General features: G+C 39.4%; 5 protein-coding genes across 9 annotated transcripts; 2 read left to right on the plus strand and 3 right to left on the minus strand.

Annotated features, from left to right (window-relative positions):
* Positions 1 to 384: 384 nt before the first annotated feature.
* On the minus strand, positions 385 to 834 carry LOC113562956. Its single transcript, XM_026973808.1, has one exon. It carries the CDS (start codon positions 832 to 834, stop codon positions 385 to 387), a length of 450 nt encoding a protein of 149 aa, XP_026829609.1.
* A 1,473-nt stretch (positions 835 to 2,307) lies between these two features.
* LOC105274674 (pre-mRNA-processing-splicing factor 8) lies at positions 2,308 to 11,578 on the minus strand. Of its 2 annotated transcripts, none has more exons than XM_011330986.3 (9): positions 11,431 to 11,578; positions 10,399 to 10,631; positions 10,159 to 10,327; positions 9,904 to 10,068; positions 9,613 to 9,828; positions 8,954 to 9,292; positions 8,583 to 8,688; positions 3,175 to 8,490; positions 2,308 to 3,011 (listed from the first exon to the last, which is right to left on the minus strand). In XM_011330986.3, exons 2-9 carry the CDS (start codon positions 10,610 to 10,612, stop codon positions 2,418 to 2,420), a joined length of 7,119 nt encoding a protein of 2,372 aa, XP_011329288.1. In that variant the 5' UTR covers positions 10,613 to 10,631; positions 11,431 to 11,578; the 3' UTR covers positions 2,308 to 2,417. The 2 variants fall into 2 exon arrangements, with proteins under 2 accessions (XP_011329288.1, XP_011329289.1); XM_011330987.3 differs by having other exon boundaries at positions 11,289 to 11,559.
* A 124-nt stretch (positions 11,579 to 11,702) lies between these two features.
* LOC105274673 (ribosomal protein S6 kinase beta-1) lies at positions 11,703 to 15,049 on the plus strand. Of its 4 annotated transcripts, none has more exons than XM_011330983.3 (5): positions 11,703 to 11,840; positions 11,910 to 12,292; positions 12,449 to 12,565; positions 12,641 to 12,681; positions 12,774 to 15,049. In XM_011330983.3, exons 3-5 carry the CDS (start codon positions 12,479 to 12,481, stop codon positions 14,080 to 14,082), a joined length of 1,437 nt encoding a protein of 478 aa, XP_011329285.1. In that variant the 5' UTR covers positions 11,703 to 11,840; positions 11,910 to 12,292; positions 12,449 to 12,478; the 3' UTR covers positions 14,083 to 15,049. The 4 variants fall into 4 exon arrangements, with proteins under 4 accessions (XP_011329285.1, XP_011329287.1, XP_011329284.1 ...); XM_011330982.3 differs by having other exon boundaries at positions 11,760 to 12,041; positions 12,153 to 12,292; XM_011330985.3 differs by having other exon boundaries at positions 11,759 to 12,041.
* A 304-nt stretch (positions 15,050 to 15,353) lies between these two features.
* On the minus strand, positions 15,354 to 18,231 carry LOC105274672 (corepressor interacting with RBPJ 1). The gene is made up of 6 exons (XM_011330980.2): positions 17,994 to 18,231; positions 17,498 to 17,592; positions 17,180 to 17,430; positions 16,921 to 17,050; positions 16,703 to 16,834; positions 15,354 to 16,616 (listed from the first exon to the last, which is right to left on the minus strand). Exons 1-6 carry the CDS (start codon positions 18,063 to 18,065, stop codon positions 16,220 to 16,222), a joined length of 1,077 nt encoding a protein of 358 aa, XP_011329282.1. The 5' UTR covers positions 18,066 to 18,231; the 3' UTR covers positions 15,354 to 16,219.
* A 242-nt stretch (positions 18,232 to 18,473) lies between these two features.
* Positions 18,474 to 19,779, plus strand: LOC105274670 (sesquipedalian-1). Its single transcript, XM_011330979.3, has 2 exons — positions 18,474 to 19,282; positions 19,360 to 19,779. Exons 1-2 carry the CDS (start codon positions 18,989 to 18,991, stop codon positions 19,711 to 19,713), a joined length of 648 nt encoding a protein of 215 aa, XP_011329281.2. The 5' UTR covers positions 18,474 to 18,988; the 3' UTR covers positions 19,714 to 19,779.
* Positions 19,780 to 19,788: the final 9 nt, after the last annotated feature.

The raw sequence follows: 19,788 nt of genomic DNA on the forward strand, positions 1-19,788 counted from the left end.
AGAAAGCAGTCGCTCACTGTATACTTATGATGTGAGCACTTTGTCACGTGCGTGCCGCAACGAGAGTATTATCGTCTGTATCCGAGTCCGATATCGTTAATCCATATTCACCTAAAATTACAAAGGTGAAAAGTTGCGTACATAGAATCACACGCGAGATAAAAAAGCATCAGCACATATTACCTGTTTATCAACTTGTCTTTCTTACTCCCGTTCTCTCCGGTTCTCTTTTATTCCTTTCAAATGATACGATACTGTTGTCTGAGCAATTCCAAGCCGCTCTGCAATCTTCTGTTGTGTTTGGGACGGGTCCTTTTTATACAATGCTTCCACTTCGCTTCCACGTGTACCTTATCTTTTTCTGCCCGTTATTTATTAGGTTTTTCATATGTTTCGATACTGCTTGTCGACAAATTCTAAGATCCTGTCTGCGATCTCCTGGTGTGTTTGGGACGGGTTCTCCTTGTACAATGCTTCCACTTTGTTTCTAGTTGTAACTTGTCTTTCTATCTGCCGGTTCTCTTTTAATACTTTCAAATGCTGCCATACTGTTCTTGGAGAAATGCCAAGTTTCCATGCAAGCTGCTTTGGTGATAGTGACGAGTTTTCGTTGAGCAATGCTTTCAGTTCGCTTCTAGTTGCATCACTTGATTTGAGATTATATTTACGCGACTCAAACTTGTTAAACCACATTTTACAGACACTAAAAGGCAGAACATTCCTTCCATACTCTCCCCAAATCCGTCTTGTAGTTTCTACAGGACTCTTGCTTTGCTCATGGTAATACAAAATGCGTTGGCGAAGCTCAACTCTATCAATATTGGACGAGGCCATCTTCAATCGTGACACTTAATTCGGAATTGTCAACCATCGACCGGGTATGATCGAGTACTGCCAACACTTCAAATCTAAACAGTAATTTAAGGGGAAGGAATTACTCAGTTGCTATCTATTTGTGTCCTTACGTCCTTTTGCAAACACCTCGTATTTATTTTGATCCATGTTTGTACAAGTTATGAAATGTGAAATAACGGCTCGCTGATGTTTCTCGTGTGTGTGGATAGTTCACAGGTGAAGCGCAACAAATTGGAGGACACAGCATTGGACATGATGGTACAGAAGATGCCGAATGGAGATTGATGCGAAACGTTACACTTCTGCAATAGCTTGAGACTCACGGAGATTATTAAACAGTTGAAGATAATTGTTGCCGATTAATGCACATTGATAGAAATTACAATATTTGGTTTAGCTTAATATAAAGTGACTATAAACAAATGAATTTAAATCATGTACAATATTTATGTTATTTTTGTTAAATGAAGAATATTTCTTATAGAATAATTGCAAATTAATGACATTGTACTAAACGCTATTGATGATCTGGCTATGCATACGCGTTCATTTATGCGAAGTCGGGAATTTGAAATTCACGTTAGCATATTTTCCCATTAGAATTCAGTACATTTTACCTTGACTTGACTAGGACATAACACTGTACATAACGTTAAAAATGTTTGTATACAAAAGGACTTTGTGTACAAGATAGTTAAAAATCGATATCGATTGATCCATTACGCAATAGTATTACAATCGAATGGATAAAAAATATTTAAATTTCGTTGAACAACATTCGAGTACAAGTGAAAATCAATATATCCAATTTTTTATTAAAAATTTTGTTTATTTCATTACTACGTAAAGAATGTGTACATAATTGTCTAATTTGTGTTTCATTTCTTTATTTTGTATCGTATAATTTATGCGAATTCTATTTAGACGGATTCATATATAAGCGAATTAAGTTTTAAGAATCTTTTTATTTATTAGATTGGAATACAAATATTCACCATAATTTACTCATGTTTTCATGTCTCTATGTATTGAATTTTATTTACACGATATTCTTGGAGAACGGAACCTCCGCGTAAATTGAGCTCGAGTGTAATTAGTATTTAAATTGTTTTATATAAATGTAAAACACTTGTTTTTCCTTTTTTCCTGATTATATTATTATCATAACTGTATACTTATTTTAATATCAGAATTTAATTAATTGTTTTTTTACGTGCTGGAAATGAGATTTTTATAATATTATGTCTGCATTTCATGTACATCTAGAACATTAAAATATAAAAAAGTAAGTAATCAAAATTTTTACGAAATTCTGTGAGAAATCAAAAATAGAATTTACTTCTCTGTGTTGCAATCGTTAAACAATACCTAATACTTGTTTATATTACAATTACAAGCGTGTATTTGTGATTATTTACGTATAATTCGATAAAGAATTAAAAATAAACAGCATTTTACAGTATTACAGCATTTTATTAAAGTATTTTTGCGTTTATTTGCGTGTAGCGCATCTATAAATCGTTAATCAAATACTGGTACATATACTACATAAAGATTTCAGTTTACGCAAACATGTCCTCCCGATCAGCTCCAACACCCTCGCCATCTTCCAAACTCGAAAAATTGAGGAAATGGGCCGGCCTGTGTACTTCATGATAAAACTCTTTTGGATTTGCTAATTGTAGCTCGTACTTCATGTTGGGGTCGTGCCTCACGCCCATAAAATTGTAGTTCCACGAGCCTTGACTGGGCACCATGAAGAAACCGAGGAAACGGTCGGACAGAAGCATTTGTACCTTTTCATAGTGACTGGGTAGATAACCCTTCGGATTGTTACCCTTGTCAGTGTTTTGTTTGCCCCATTCGAAACCGCTTGGTGTAAGTTTGTACGCCGTGAGGGAACAGGAACCAGGCGTAAAACTGCAAGTGATGACGATGGTTTTCTCGCCATCCCAGATGGAATTCTCCGCCATAACTCGCGCGTGAGTGGATATGTCTTGCGGCGAGAGCTGCGGAAGCTCATTGGGCTGTGTGTGTATCCATCCCAACGGCTCCATCTCCTTTAAATATTGATGATTTGGTAATGTATTCGGTAAATGCACAGTCTGATGTGTTCCCCATTGTGGCGCCATCACGATACACCTGATTTCTTTCACCTATTATCATAAAACGATATCAAAATTAATATAAAACATATTTAAAATATATGTATTTAAAGCTTAACATTGCTATTTTAAATGTAGAGAGATATCGAGAGATAATAAAATATTTGCATCTTATATATCTAATAGTTAATACATATGTATATGTGAATAATACCTGAGGATTATCGGGTGGACTAATACCATACAGGTAGCCGGCGATTTGCGCTCGTAAATCAGAAATCGTGACAAACTTTTTCAGCACATTCTTCGGTAAGATGTAAGTATAACCGGTTTCCTTGATATCATCAGAAGAGACATAGATGTGATTCGTTCTGAGATGGAGATTCGTTGCAGAAATAGCGCGTACTCGCCACTCAGTTTTCGAGCTGAAAGTTTGCGTCTCGTAATTGGACGTGGTTGCGGTAATAATCTCATCGCCGTGTTTGTTCACTGTTCGCGTGGTCGTAGCAGTGAGTTGGCTCTGTTCCTTGGTCTGCTTCTCGATCTCGGCAATCTGTTGACGTTGGGCGGACGGAGCACTGATTTCCATACCAAGAATGATATCACGAATCTCAGATTGCGTGAGCGACGCGACATTGACATTGTTCTTCTTGCCGTAATCCGCCAAGATTAAATCTTTCAGCTGCACTTCCACCTTGATCCATTCATCATCCATCAACGATGGCCATATATGATGCGGCTCGGTGATAGTCGTCTTATCAGGCTTCAAAACGACTTTTGTTCTCTCGGTATTGACGTGTAGAGCGCGTAGAATTAATATCAATCGCGAGAATGCAGTGTAAGACGAGATAGTCTTCAACCAATCGTCATAAAGATTGAACAGTACCATCTGCGGCTCGGTCGCTTTTAATATCAGATCGCCGAACTTCTCCACTTTAAGACACGCCTGAAATGGTAACTGCAATTCAGATCCCTTGATGACTATGTTAGGGAAGTCCAGTAAGTGCACTTCCAATGGATCCAACATGCCCTTTCTAGTGACGATAATCTGTTTCGGTTGTTCCTCCACTGGTAGAGAACGAATTAACGCAGCGACTTCTTCGGCGGTTTTCCATTTGGCCAACTGGCCAAGACGCTTCTGACCCGCCCACACAGAGGTATGAATGATCTTCAGGAAAAGTTGTCCCGTGCGTGGGTTGAAGATAAAGATTGCTCCATTGATTGGCTTCGTCGTCAAATTGCCCTCGAAGGTTTTGTGAATAGTCACGCGATATACGTTTGTATCATCGACAAACCATATTATCTGATTGGAAAAGAGTTCACCGTAATTCTGTGAGGAGAGATAAGGTTCCGTGGGTTCGGACGAGTACAGCTGCAATGCTTTGCGAATACGTTCGCGTAACACGTACAAGGCGGGATTTGCTTTCATGATCTTCGCCATGGCTTGCTGTATGAGCGGCTTACAGCCAGGGAACCAGTTGCCATAAGCACTATGCAGATTATACGCTAAATCGATAGCTATCAAGAGACCAGTGGGCGATGGATAAATCGACATGTTGTCAGTGGTGTAATCCAAGAACTTGGCGCGAGCATATCGTTCAATATCGTGCGAATCATAATCGCCCCATCTCAATTGAACGTCGATCCAATATTTTTGTGTAGTCGTATTGTCCATTACGTCCTTGGAATCAGCAAGGAGCGATGGTCGGGACACGTTCCATTTATAGGCAGAAAATAGCAGAATGTCAGCGCATGAGGAGTTCATCTTGTAGGACTTTCGCGGATGTATCGTTTCCTTTTGCACAGTCTCGATTTCCAGCGCGTCCAGTTCTTGATCGAATACCTGACAGAGATCCATTACAATAGATTCATGCACTTTCTGCCACAAGTGAGCACGGAATATTTGAATCAGCGAGATCTTCAAGGTAGGTATTTTACCGTGCATAAATATTCCCGTTAAATCGAGCTGTACTTGGAAACCAACGTAGACATTCGCACGGTTGATAGTCGGTGACCACCACAAAGTGAACCGACGATTAGGAATTTGATTGAGACCAGAGCGTTGCGCATTCGTCAGCTTTTTATATTTCATAGATTCCTCGAAGCCGGACGCTTTCTCCCAAAAGAGACCTTCCCATGTTGGGAAGTAAGTACCTTTGAAAAGAGTATGTTCGAGAATGCCTTCAACACCACCAAGTGCCTGAATCATGTCGGTTCGATAGTTGTTAAGGTTCCACAATTTGCCATCGTGGCGTTGATGAGTCCACCAGAACGGATTCTGCTTCAACACTTGATATTGTTTGAATTCCGTGCGAATGCGCCAGCCTTTATCGTAAGCCAACGTATGCCTGTCTTTCTGAAATAGCGTGTTTATTCTGGGAATACCGCGATCCCAGCTATCTTCCAGGTCTTCTAGAGTGAGTCTGCGATTCTGAGCATTAGCCTCTTGTCGTTTCAAAGCATACTCAGCCCAAACGCGTTGAGAATCAATAAATTCTGATTCCCAGGGTTGTATATAACGGTATAAATTTGGAATCAGTTGATCTTCATCGTGACTCATACCCGAACGGAAGTGAGTGATACCTACGTCGGTTTGTTTAGACCATCTCAAGTCAGATTGCGGTATCAGTACGTGACCCATCGATAACATTCCCAGACCACCTAGCTCCTTCGGCGTATAAAAAACAACGGGTGGGAAACGTGAGGGCATCTTAGAATTCAAACCAATTTTGATACGTGTTTGAATCTTGTTCTCGCACTTCACCAACAGGTCTAGCAACTCTTGCGTGTTCACTACGGCCTCTCTGAAATAAGTCATCAGACCGATCAGCGCGGTATTCCACTTGTTCACAATCTTCGTAAACGTGGTTGAACCTGAAGCCATGAGAATTTGCCTGACCCGATTGTGGAAGCGCTGCAAACTTTCATCATCGACGCGTAAGAAGCATTGCGCCGTTCTTTCCTTTGTTATCTCATTTTGCAGATTCCAGACGCCATCTCGGTGTGTAAACTCCTCGTGGGTAGTTCTACATTTGGGTAAAATCCTACATTCGAAACCACTCATGTTAAATAATAAATTGGGATTATCTTTGCTGTAGACACTGACAAAGCTGTTCTCCCACTGGATGGTAGTAGTGGAGCGCGGCAGGCGATTCTTGATGTCCCAGAAGACGGCGCGACCCAAATTAACGTCGTGTTTCATCAATCTCATACGAGCGTCCCGTGGCCAACACTTCTTGTTATTGTAGCCGACAATATTCTCGTTATTTGGATCAGGATGTTCCGTAAGGTAACGTTGGATAAGATCTTTCGCCTCGTCAGCGGAGAAACGTAGAAACAAGTGTATTCTGTCGACGTAGCGGCAGTACAATCGAATAGGATGTGCCGTTTCGGAAGCAACATCTTGGAAGGTCAGAAAATCGTTCGGCATTTGCGGCGGACCGGCCATCTCGCTAGCTCGTTGAAGACCTAGAACCAGCAGATCCAACACTAATCCGTAATATTGTGCGATAAAAGATGCAAATTGTAAGCCTCTGATAATGCCGTAGCTGTTCGTGTGATTCATATCCTTGTAATTGATGACGACGTTGTTCTTTGCCGTCATGTAATCAGCGATGTTATGATCAACTATTAAACGTAGTAATCTGTTGAGCAACGTGAGATCGATTTTCTCGTATAATTTTTCAAATTTCGATTCGAGTAGCACGTTACATTCACCCTCGCCTACGTCCCACACGTCTTGAAGATTGTTGATACCCTGACACCACTTGTAGACCAGAAGCGGCGGCGGTTCTGTATCGGCCGGCTTCACCCATGGCGGGAATAATCGCCTCTTATCCGCTTCGTACCATAAATACTGATCCAAGTAGGCGTCCGTGATCTTCTCGAGTGGTTCTACGTCGTATACGGGAATCAGGTGGCTATAGAGATCCATGAACTCGATACTAACTTCCTTGAAAGCTCTCTGCGTAAGCAAATGTCGCTTAATCCTGGATAGCGCTTCGTGCGGATTGTCATACGCTTGCTCTATCAAGCCCAATTCCTCTCGTTGGCTCTGATTTAATCTGGATTTAACGCTATAGGCTTCTTTTAAACGTTCCAAGGCTAATATAAGTAACTTTGTGTCGTGTTTGTAGGACAAGGGTGGAAAGGGTATTGGTGCAAATCTTCGCGATTCTAACCAATGCACCGAAGTTGTAAATATAGCTACGGCTTCCTCCGGTGATATGTACGGACCATCCTTCAGATAATTGTGCTGCCTCTCCTGTTCAGCTTTCAAGTACAAACGTGTTAAACGACCGAGATTCTTTTTGCACACAGTTTTGTCCACCGTGGCGCCGCGTCGAATCCTCTCTCGGTTATAATGAGCCGTATTTGTCCACCAGTCAGCCTTCATCTTGACATAACGCAGTATCATGTTTTCGATTGGAATCGGCAGCCCTGGTACTTTCCATGGTATGTTAGCTTTCCAACAGCGCCAGGCCTCACTCAGATGCTGAAGGATCGTACGTGCCTTGTTCTGTTTTATCCCCTCTGGCATCATGTCCACGATATCGTGCATAACAGATGCGCGCAGCTCAAGATCAAAGTGCGATTCCACTCGTTGCTTCGTTACAGTTTTCGCCACACCCTTTGAGTGACGACCTTCAAACTGTCTCGATAACAGATTACCCAACCATCTCTCCAACAGCGGTGTAATGCCTCTCATGAAGAATAACCAGACGCGCCAGCCGGGCGCCCAGAATCCGCACCCGGGTCCCTTACCGACCGGTCCGGTATTGAAACGGTAATAGATCAGGTGCTTCAAGTCCTTGCACATCCTAATCTGTCGCATCAATTTATATTTATATCGGTACATGCCGGTCAATTGGCCGACGTGTGCGAAGATGTATTGCAATCCGTCAGCGAGCTGGAACGCGTCCACGTTATTCAGGCGATACTGAACGTGAGAATCGATAATGAGTTTAGTCAAACGAAGAATCTCTCGGCACAGATGAAACGCGTTACCGAACCGTGACTTTTTCCTTTCCTTCGTTGTAAGCGTTTTCACAGGTTTCAAGTTGAAATTGTAATCCAAATGAAGATAATTGAGATTTTTGCGGTGTATCAGCAGATTCAACATATTGTATCCCTGGCGACACACCTGCAAACCGGCTTCCACCCAATCTATCGTCGTCGTTTGAAAGAACTTGGTCGACTTGAAGGAGCGAAACAGGTAGCGCTTCTTTTGCGGTTTCGGTGGCCTGTGCTTCAAAGCATTCAGCACAAAGTATTTCAGCAATTTCTGATAACTGACTCGTACTTTTACAGGTTGACCAGGTGGACAGTGCTCTCTGTACCACGACTTGACTAATGGGATATCAATGGCCCTTCTTGTTCTACCAGAGCGTGTGTTGAACGGTCTAGGTGCCCATAAAAGAGCTATTCCATTAGCTGTATTATCAGTATAAAGAGGAGTCTCTTGCAAGAAAGGTTGCACCTCGCCTGGTAAAATAAAATCTTCATCATCTTCAATTTGCGGTTCCATTGTCTGTAAAAACAATCAAGTAGTGAAAAAATTATACAGTTTAAATTACATTAGTTAGTAACATGACTTAGCTAATTTAATAATTAGAAATTTACCTTCAATGAGTTTCTATGAGAAATTGGATTAATTAGAGGATCGAAGTAAAATGCAGGTAAATCCGGATCCTCAGTCTTTATGTACACAACATTCGGTGCGTGATACCTAATAAAACATAAATATATTAATATATGTATAACATTCCAGAGTAAACTAAATATACATATATATTTTTATTTTAAAGAATTGTATATAAATAATATTTGTAAGTGACATCAGCGGTTTCTTTCTATAATCTTCATGAAAGATACGAATAACAATCACTAGATTTTCTCTACCACACTGCTAGTAAGATTGTTTCTTATTACCAAACAAATCTTAAACTTAGTGTGGCAATCGAACAAAAATTTAAATAAATAGTGTGACTTACCATGAAAGATGCACAAAATGAGGCATGTTGTTGTATAAATAGGGGAACGCGATCCTGTATTCTGTCCTGATAGGTTGTCTAATAATGATCTTATTTATATCATTGAATTCGTTCCAATCTTCGTCAGCGGCATTTGAATCCTTTACCAACGGTTCAAATTTCGGCCCTCCAGGAATCGCCATATTTAATGCTTTGGCGGTAAAAAATGACTTCGGATCGAACAAATAGAAGAAGTTTTGATCTACCAAATCGGTCAACAATTGATTGGCCAAACGATACAAGGTAGCCATTTGTGGTAACGTCAGGTTCCATCTCCGATAAGTAGATCCGTTAATGTGTCTGGAATTTGTTATTATTTTTATATTCAACATTACGGGCGGCAGGTAAATAATATATCAAGAATATTGTCTCAGAGTAGCATTTTATCCAACTTGATAGCTCGTATAATCAATCTCAGACAATGATACAAAGCTGCTCAAGTTGTCAACTCACATGTCCAGTTGATTTCAGGACCCCTACGCTTTTCATCATTAAAAAGCAACGGAATATATCAAATAAAAACGTAAAACAAATAGATCCAGATTCTCGGCCTCTTTTCTTACAATTTAGTAATGAATAAAGACGATTTTCACATAAAATACCAATATGCATCAACTTACACTGTTCCAACTAACGGTTTATGCTCATAAAACCATGATGCAACAGATTCATCTTCTTCCGAGTCAAGTTCGATCTGTATAGCTTCCAAAGGTTCAACATCTAAAACGTTATCTGCGTAATCTAGAGGTGGTTCCTCATCATCGAACGGTGGAAACCGCATTCTCTTGAAGTGTCTGCGATCCCTTTTCTCTCGTCTCATCATAATCCACATAGTGCTGGAAGTTGTAATTTTTTATGTAAATAGCTAACAGCATGTAAACGGAGACAAAGTAGTAATTCTTATGTCTTACCCCCACTGAGCTATGAACACGGGTTCTATAACCCAAGGAATTTCATTGACGAATGTAATAGCTCCTGTAATATGATACAAGACTTTCACATCCCTTATCTGTTCCCATGGCATAGGCATATTCTCCAAAAGCTTCATAACGGCGTGTGGCATGTACTTTAATGCCCTGTGACAAAAATAAACTTATAAAGTTCAGTACTTGTATTTTCCGCAGCTCATCTCAAATTAATCAAGTACACGTCTCTCCGTAACTTACCCTAAGTAAACACGCTTATCATGCCGATACTTTCGGCTGCTCATATCGCCATGATCTCTAATGATCTTTCTTATATGCTCAGCTGGCATGTCCTCCTTCTGAGCATCCACAAAGCCAAACTTTCTCTTCTCTGCAAATCGCTTGGACTGCAACTGCTGCCATTTTTGCGCTGGAACAATTAAAACAGCAATTATTATCATTTGTTTGTTGCAGAGTAAAAATTGTTGAAAAGGTAGTCACCTTTTTCCTGAAGTTTGTCCTCAGATAAAATTTCTGGTTGTTTGGGCATCTGCGGTAATGGTGGTCCGGCTATAGCTTGCATATGAGCATGATGAGCAGCTTGTGCGTGAGCTGCAGCCTGAGCATGCTGGGCAGCGACCAACTGTTGCTGGGCCATCATTGCCCATGCATTTGGCCCATGCATTTGGCCCAGCAAATATGGTGGAATCGACATTGTTATAGATGTTCTTCACCTATAATACCAAAAAGAAAACTGAAAATGTTGCAATTTAATTCTCCTAAATACGTGATACGTACACTGTTTTATTTTGATGATAAAATGACTTAAAGGTTAGAGTGTATTTGAAGTAATATATAGGGCTGCGTTCGATTTGCACACTTTTGCCCTGTTATGCTTTTAGTTAATGCTTATTAGCATTATTTATAAATTATAACCATTAACCATTTGCTTTGGTCAATAAGCACTCACATTGACGTAACAATTTGATTTCAACATTGCAAACATTGCAAGCACATAAAAATGAAGGATATTGAAATATCAGTATTTTTTTTACTTTCACGAGCTTCTAGTCGCCAATTTCTAGTCATTTTGTCTCATCCTCAGGCTGTAATCCAATTAGCACTGCGAATGCTACAAAACACTTTCTATCTTTTTATCTGAAAGAGCTTTGAATAAAAACATTCATTCGCTTTTACTACACTTCCTCGACGAAATAAGCGTTTCAAAGCAGATCAATTAATATAGTAGTATCACATAATAATATCATGGTGTGAGCGCTCACAGTATTAACCAGCTTGTAAGTGCCGATAGTACGAGAGCGTGCAAATCGAACACAGCCTAGACTGTAAATAACCTCTCTCTTTCTCTCTTTCCTTATACGTAGATATACCTCTTAGACTAATTCTTGGAATATCACTTATAATACGGATATCTTGAATACATATTCTGACGCCGGGAGGCTTTCGAATATGTCCGACCTGCACGCAATGCGCAGTAAATACAAAAAGACAGTATTCAGCCGGTAAACTTACACAACGAAAGAACTGTACGCCGACGTTCGTCAGCACGTCCGTCACAATGTCCGCTTATTATTTTCTACGCAATAATTACAACATAATTTTAGCTGATGCTTATTAATTAAGTTATACTTTACAATAACGCTTTGCACATCTCGATGCCCTCGTCTTCGATTTCGATCGTACAAATGGTAGCGGATGCAATATGGCGATTGAGGGTCGATAGGAGACGTACAGAGACGCCTAGTGGTCTTCGAGTGAACTAACGATTTAGATTACGCGAGATTACGGCCAAATTACGAAAGAAATCGCGTAATTTTTATATTCTCTGTAGTCAGGAAAATTGCTCCGAGAGTATGTATGTACAGAGCGCTTCTTTGGGAGAATGATCAAAATAAGAATCTAATTGATTTCCCCTAGCCAAGGTTTAATTATACTGAGGGTCACTTCGAGCAAACTCTTCTGATTAATTTAATTCATCGAATAACTTGCAGGGCGATTAACATAAAGAAAAAGGTTATTTCGTTTGGTATCAGCAATCTTCTCGTGTTTTTCATAATATGACACTCTGTATAAGAACGGATAATGAGTACCAGCCTTAAGAATACATATCTCGTCGGTGACTGGTGAGTGAACATGTGATAAGCTATAGTGTCAATACTGTGTCGCACCGTGTCGTTTGTGTTCTTCATTGAGAAAATTTCCATCAATCTCGTGCACGGATTGTACTTTTGTAGCTCGTGGATGTATTTGCGATTATGTAGTTAGGTTCGTGCATCGCGCTTAAGTTTGACGATCGAGTTTTCAACTTCGAAGTCGTCCTGGAGTATTTAATCGTGCGATTGATTTACTGCACGTGAGATCGTAAAAGTTTGAGGTAAGCTTCCTCCGAAGTTCTCGCGATTTTACTGTGAGATGTTTACTTGCATACATATGTGTGCCGCGGAACTCGTGTCACTCGGATCTTCGTACAGCATTACTTGGAGTAAAGCAGTCGTGACGGACTGAACAAAATTCTCCTTAACTTGTCTAGAAATCCTCCGATGTGAGTTTGACACTTAGGATGGCAGGAGTATTCGATATCGAGTTACACGATGGAGATGCCACAAATCAGGATGAATCGGACGATGACGTGATTGAGCACCGAGAGGTAAAGTGTGCCTTGCCCGAATAGATTTTAAAAATAATAAAAATGATACTTAGTCCTTCTTTGATCCATTTCTAGGAGGAGTACAATCATGTCGCGACTGTAAGCGCTATATTAGAGTAAGCATTTTGGTTGTAAGCACCAAATTCGCTTAAAAAAATAGCTCACTTTTTATTTAAAAAAAAGCAGAGGTATAAGTTATATTTTTTAGGTCGGAGAATGTGGAGAGAGTTCAGTTGTCAGAGCAGAATGTAAATCCTGGTCAGGAGAAGGCCGGTCCGCAGGACTTTGAGCTGTGCAAAATTTTAGGAGAAGGTGGCTACGGAAAGGTTTTCCAAGTAAGAAAAGTCACTGGCAAGGATAAAGGTAGTATCTTTGCTATGAAAGTATTGCGCAAGGCATCCATTATCAGAAATCAGAAAGATACTGCCCATACCAAGGCTGAGAGGAACATCTTGGAGGCAGTGAAACATCCATTTATCGTAAACCTTATGTACGCTTTCCAAACTGGTGGTAAACTATACTTGATCCTGGAATATTTGTGTGGTGGTGAGCTTTTTACGTACCTCGACCGAGAAGGTATCTTCCTGGAAGATACCACTTGCTTCTACCTGTCTGAGATTATACTGGCGCTGCAACATCTTCATAATCAGGGAATTATATACCGAGACTTAAAACCAGAGAACATTCTGCTAGATGCTGAGGGTCATGTCAAGTTGACGGACTTTGGTCTCTGCAAGGAGCACATACAAGAGGGCACCGTCACGCACACATTCTGTGGAACGATAGAATACATGGCTCCGGAGATCCTGACTAGAAGTGGCCACGGTAAGGCTGTAGATTGGTGGAGTCTGGGTGCTCTGATGTTCGATATGCTCACGGGGATGCCGCCGTTCACTGGTGACGACAGAAGGAAAACCATCGAGAAGATCCTACGAGGAAAACTGAGTCTTCCGCAATACTTAACACCGGACGCCCGAGATTTGATTCGCAAGCTCTTGAAGAGGCAAGTTGTCCAGAGACTGGGATCCAGTCCAGAAGACGCAGAGCAGATCAAGAATCACAACTTCTTCAAGCATATCAATTGGCAGGATGTTATCGCGCGAAAGTTGGACCCGCCGTTTAAGCCATCTCTGAAGAGTGCCGACGACACGTCGCAATTCGACGAACAATTCACAGCGACTGTGCCGGTTGATTCGCCGGTCGAGAGTACCCTTAGTGAATCCGCGAATATGATATTCCAGGGGTTCACGTACGTAGCACCGAGTGTTCTAGAAGAGATGTACGCGCAGCCGAAGGTCGTGAACGCCAGGAGTCCACGTAGAGGTCTGTTAAACAACACGGCGGGTTTCGGCACCGCGGCAACCGGTCTACACGGCTTCTCCTCGCCCAGATCGATGGACGTACATCTGCGTCCGTCATTAGACTTCCAGCAGCAACACAGGCAACACGTGGTAGGATCAAATAGCGTGGAGGACGCCGAGATGGTGGACCTTGGTCCGTTATCGAATCATTTATAGTGCTGTGACATATCACGCACAAATTATTAGCTTTCTGATATATATATAAACTAAGGACGTATAAAAAGTATGGTCCGCAGAGTCGTTCGTGCGCCGAATCATTTACGTGTCGATAGACGATCGAGCAGAGTTGTATTTAGAAAATTCAATGTTATGTATAGTGAAGAGTAAACACACACAGTAAGTTTGAACAGCTTTCTCGTGCGATATTCTCTAGCTTATCGCGGTACTGCCTGCATACACGACCTTAGACCTTTAGCTATTTCAGAACGATTAAAACGTTCGTTTTGCAATGCGAAGAAGTAAATAAGTATATGTCTTTTCGCTATGTAAATACGTGTGGATGATTGAGAGTAAGTACATTCTTTAGGCAAACTTGCAGCATTAACGAAACGTTCTTCATGAGCAAAGTGCAGTTCTGAATCTGAGGATTATATCATAATAACAGTACGAATGTCAGAGTCATATCGTTGATTGTAGCATAATTGATTAGTACTAGACTACGTCTAACGATTCAAGTTGGTTCATACGTTAAGCGACGCGAGCTTTAAAAAGATATTAGACTGACGAGAAGAGCGTTACCCTCGCAGAAATATTGCACGATCGTGTCTCTTTTTTTCTTTTTAAATCTTGATAACTTCTTTTTGTTTTGTTGGAAGATGATTTTGTTTGGAACGTGATCCGTTCTCTCCACTTCAAATGACATACTTCGAATGAGAATGTACTTTTCTAATCTCTCTCTCTCTCTCTTGAGCAATTCTCTGTGTGCTTTCTATGCAATATGTATCAAAGTATACATGTAAGAGATACGCTTCTTTCTATTTTGACATTGATTCTAGTGAAAGTAATTCGATATTCCAATATAATTTACGTGCTCCGGGTGTTACGACAATTTGATACACTTCAATACAAGGTGGAACATTGAAGCTTCTAACAGAGTTATTAGGAGCGAGTGCAGACTTATCAATTATCTTGTTCTCTCTCTTTCCCTTCCTTCCTCCCTCCTCCCTCCTTCTCTCTCTTTCTGCCATTAGTATATAAAAATTCCTCATTAAATATATATTTTCTATATACAAAAATTTTCTCCATAAATTTAGAAAAAAAAAACATACGAAAATTCTTCAATACATATAAACATATGTAAAAATAAAATCAACTTTGGCTACAGCAACAACAACATACATTGCATTACATTAAAGAACATCATTTCTCTGGTAGAATTAGTCGCGATTACACGTCATTTACAATAATAATATAGAAAAGGGAAGATATTTCAATCGTAATAATGAATATATTTTCTTTTTATCTATGTACATCGAGTTTCGCTGCTGAATGTAATTAACTAATGGATTAATTGTACATATAGTTCAATCCGACTACTACTTCCCAAAGTTATGATACCGTATATCACATTGAAACTGTAAACCATTTGCAAGGAATGATTACGCAGATTTCAAAGTGCCCAAGTGTTCAAAGCCGTATCCAGTGGCTACTATTACACACATAATATACATTCGTACGTTATATTTAAAACTGTACATACACGAATGGATTGTTACCAGCTTTTTGACTGCATTTAAGTGCAGTTTATATAACGGTGTTATATAAACAGAATAAAAGAATTAATATTATCTAAGACCTACTCGAGTAATGTGCATCTTACAAATAAGAAATCTGATTAACGTTTAATGCGGACGAATCACACACACACATACACACACGCATACAATATTGTCAATGATCCCATGTATCATCTTTGCGAAAGACACATATACATATACATTATACTAAGAAATTATATACAATTATAAAAATACCAATATACATATATAAACATACCAATAATATATATTTCATTAATTTGTAAAAATAATAAGGTGCATGCTATTGAAATAAAATTTATGTAGCTAATTAATGTTTGTATTACAAGCCGTTATTTAAGGATGTTTTTCTGTAATTGAATAAAATATTATTATAATTAACGTATATAATTATATATAAACTTCTCCGTAAACAAATCCTTTTTAGAAGTGATTTGCAAACCACTTGTGATGTATAATGCTTTCAAGATACAAGGTAAATTACATAATTATAAGTTGTTTATTAATTCCACAAAACGCATGTTACTTCCTAGGTATTAATGATGCGCGTGCCTCCTCGTTTCGTTGTACCGCGAATTAATTTTGCTCTTATCTTCATCCTCAATTTTTTTCTTTTTATCACAGTAATACTTGTCCTTGACGTTAATTTCTTTATGCTTGTACGAATGTGTCTCGTTACTTCGTCTTTTGTTGTACTTGTGAGTACCCCTTTGTCTAGAATCAGATTTCTTCATTTTTTTCTTATCTCTTCTCGAGCAGGAATCGTCTGAACAATTGCTGGTACTATCGCTATCACTACTGCCGTTACTATTACTGCTACTGTCGCTGCTATCGCTACTGCTACCGCTGACTTTTTTGTTATTGCTTATCTTCTTTTTCTTCAATTTCCTTTTCTCTTTCTTGCGACTTTTCTTCTCCAGTAGCTGTAATTTCCTGTAACAGAATTACAATAGAACAAGCATTCTTTGCTTAACGAAATTTCAAGAGCGCTCTTACATTTTGGACATTTTAAGACTTACAATAACAATTTCTTTTTTTCCTTTTTTGACAGAGATTTCAGAAATGAGAGATCCGACTGCTCCTCGTCTTCGGATACCATAAGGTGTTCATGTTCCGGAACTTGTAAATGCTGTTGCGCATCTAGTGCAGATCTTGAGGAAGAAAACGAATTAATAATTTGAAATTTATAAAAAAAAAAATAGAAAAATGTTGCATGTGTTGTGTAAAATGAACTTACTTTTTCAAAGCCAAACCATCTTCTCGCATCTGTTGCACAAGCGTCATGGTGTCTGGCGCAGATGACGCTTGCGAATTATTATTTGCCATTACAACGCTCATTGCTTTACTATATAACGGGCATTCCTTATCTAAAAAGTTTATTTATTTTTATCAAGCTATTATTATTATTAGTTTATTAAAGTTTATTGTCAAAAGTTAATACATTTTTTTCTTTCTGCAGTTGTTGAATAAATAATAATAATAAATCTTTAGAATACCTGTATTTATATGTCCCCACTTGTGACATTTGATGCACCGTACATTTCTCACTTGTATGCCAAATGGTTGATCTCGAATTTCACTGTCACCCTTGCAATAGCTTTCTCTGGGAGCATTATATTTTCGCTGCCACTCAAACTTGTATTCAGGCTCATTATCTTCTTTTTCTCTTTCTTTCTTTGCTCCAGGTGGCGGTTCATACATAAAATTCACGCTGAGTTTATCTTTGCTCTCTTTACTGAGCAATGCTCTAAAAGAAACTTGGCGTTAGAAACGAAGCATTATTTTCCTGTATTATAAAATGTTGTAAAACTTACTTATTATTATGAAGATCTTGCTCTTTCTCATACTGTACTCTTAATTCTTCTTGTTTCTTTTTATAGGCTTCTGCTTGTTGTTCTGCCATCCATACCTAATGTACATAAAAGTATTAATATATTATATAAAAAAATTATGTAATTTATATAACTTTATTTCCAACAACCTTCTAAAACAATAATATATAGAAAGATACCAATTTTCAATCTTTCAGGTTATCTTTTATTTTATTTGTACACGCGATTACGTGCATGTAGAAATAATATTAAAATTGACAAACCAGACAAGTATAATACAGTTAACAATATTTAATTTTTCAGATTTCGAATATTTTATTATTTAATAAATTACTCTCAATTTATATGTAGCATCCTTCCCTCAATTTCACTTTCGAGACACTTTGTCACTTACGTGTACGATCTTTTTATATAAAATAAAAACAGTCAGAAACATTTTCAAGCATAATAAAAGCATAATAGCTTGACACTTTCATACCCGTTTCAAATTATCTCGTGACGCTGGATGGAAGAATTTCTTGCACATGTAATTGTTGAATCCTTTCCCCATTTTTGCAAACTGTAATGTTTCTTCACAGATACAATTCACAAAAGGAGCGGCACTTTTGTGAATAAGACTAAACTAAATTAAACAATATATAACCTGAATCACTGGATGGAGCGAAACTTCTTTTGATGAGGGGAGTAAAGTTTGAGGAGTGAGGGGAAATCGGTTGGCAGCCATAGACCTCCGGCACACCAGCGCGACGCGACACGCGATCGGATATGCGACGTGCGATATCCAATGAGCGTACGTGTTTATGGAAAAGCTGTACGCTCATTGGATATCGCACGTCGCGTATCGCGCATCGCGAACCGCGTCGCGCTGGTCTACCGAAGGCTATATTAGTCAACAACTTAAGGATCTTGCACAATAAGCGATAGAAATTGGACAACGCAATTGGGAGTCGAGTTTACGAACACACCTCACTTGAAAAGCGAGTTTGCACACCCTAGGGATCGGTCGGTCTGTTTTGATAAGTATAAAACAAAGAAAAAAGATTGTGTAAATATACGTTTATAAGCAAAGCGTGCAGTAATATCGTGATTTTACTGTGCAGTACTTGATAAACCACGTAAATGCATATGTTATGTATACGCACACACGCATACAAAACTTGTAAAGTTTTCTTTGGATTTTTGTAAATATAGGAAAATTTATGATATATAACCTAAGCAACCAAGTTCATAAATGATGCTTGTGACTGTGTCTTCATCGTACATACTCGCATCAATTGTTGATTCATCGTACGGTGTGGGCGTTTAAATGTCTTCTGTCATAATAATATTTAAAAAGGAAGAGGTGTTCCTTTTGACATAAATATCTGTGGTTGTGATTTGACAACCGTATTATACGTAAGACCTCGCAGAGGTGTACCGTGTCAATTATCGTCAAAAGAAATCGTGAATTGAAAATTATTATTGTTAAATGCCATGAAAATCAATGAAAAAAACATGGTGGCATTCGCGACCTCTGCGACGCCGGTGGACCGCGAGGGCTGGTTGAATAAACGCGGCGAGGTGAACCGTGCTTATCAGAGGCGGTGGTTCGTCCTTAAAGGGAACATATTGTTTTACTTTGATCGCCGCGGCGACAAGGAGCCAGTGGGCATGATCGTGCTCGAGGGCTGTACGATAGAGTTAACGGAGGACGAGGAACAGTTCGGCTTCAAGATAGTCTTTCATGGACCTAACAATAGGAGCTATGCTTTAGCAGCGGAGTCTCAGGTTAGCAAACGTTGATAGACATGCGCTTGCTTATGTTTGACAATTATTAAGTAAATAAAAATAAAACTCATATTTAGGAATCCATGGAGCAGTGGATGAAGGCCCTAGCATGCGCCAGTTATGATTACATGAAACTTATGGTAACAGAATTGCAACGTCAGCTGGACGCTGTGGAAGAAGAGACAACATCTATGCCGGCGCAACAATCCCCCAAGGCTCCACCGAGGCAGCGGCACAATCCATTCAATAGGCCAGATTCGCATCACCGTTCGCAGAGTGTCAGATCTGCTCCTAGCAGAACGGAGAATGTACCTAGAACTAAAATAACTTTCCGTGAGCTTCATACAGTGTATGGCAGACGAATTTTGGCGGATTTAAATGCATGGAGACACGCAAGGAAAAATGCAGAGGCGCCCCTAATAACTCTGTAACTTTGCGCACGCGCAACTTTGTAGGTATTGAATAGCAGATATAATAATATATAAAAAGTATTGGCCTAAAGAATC

This window comes from Ooceraea biroi, chromosome 11 (genome assembly GCF_003672135.1).
Source record: "Ooceraea biroi isolate clonal line C1 chromosome 11, Obir_v5.4, whole genome shotgun sequence".
Taxonomy (NCBI): domain Eukaryota; kingdom Metazoa; phylum Arthropoda; class Insecta; order Hymenoptera; family Formicidae; genus Ooceraea; species Ooceraea biroi.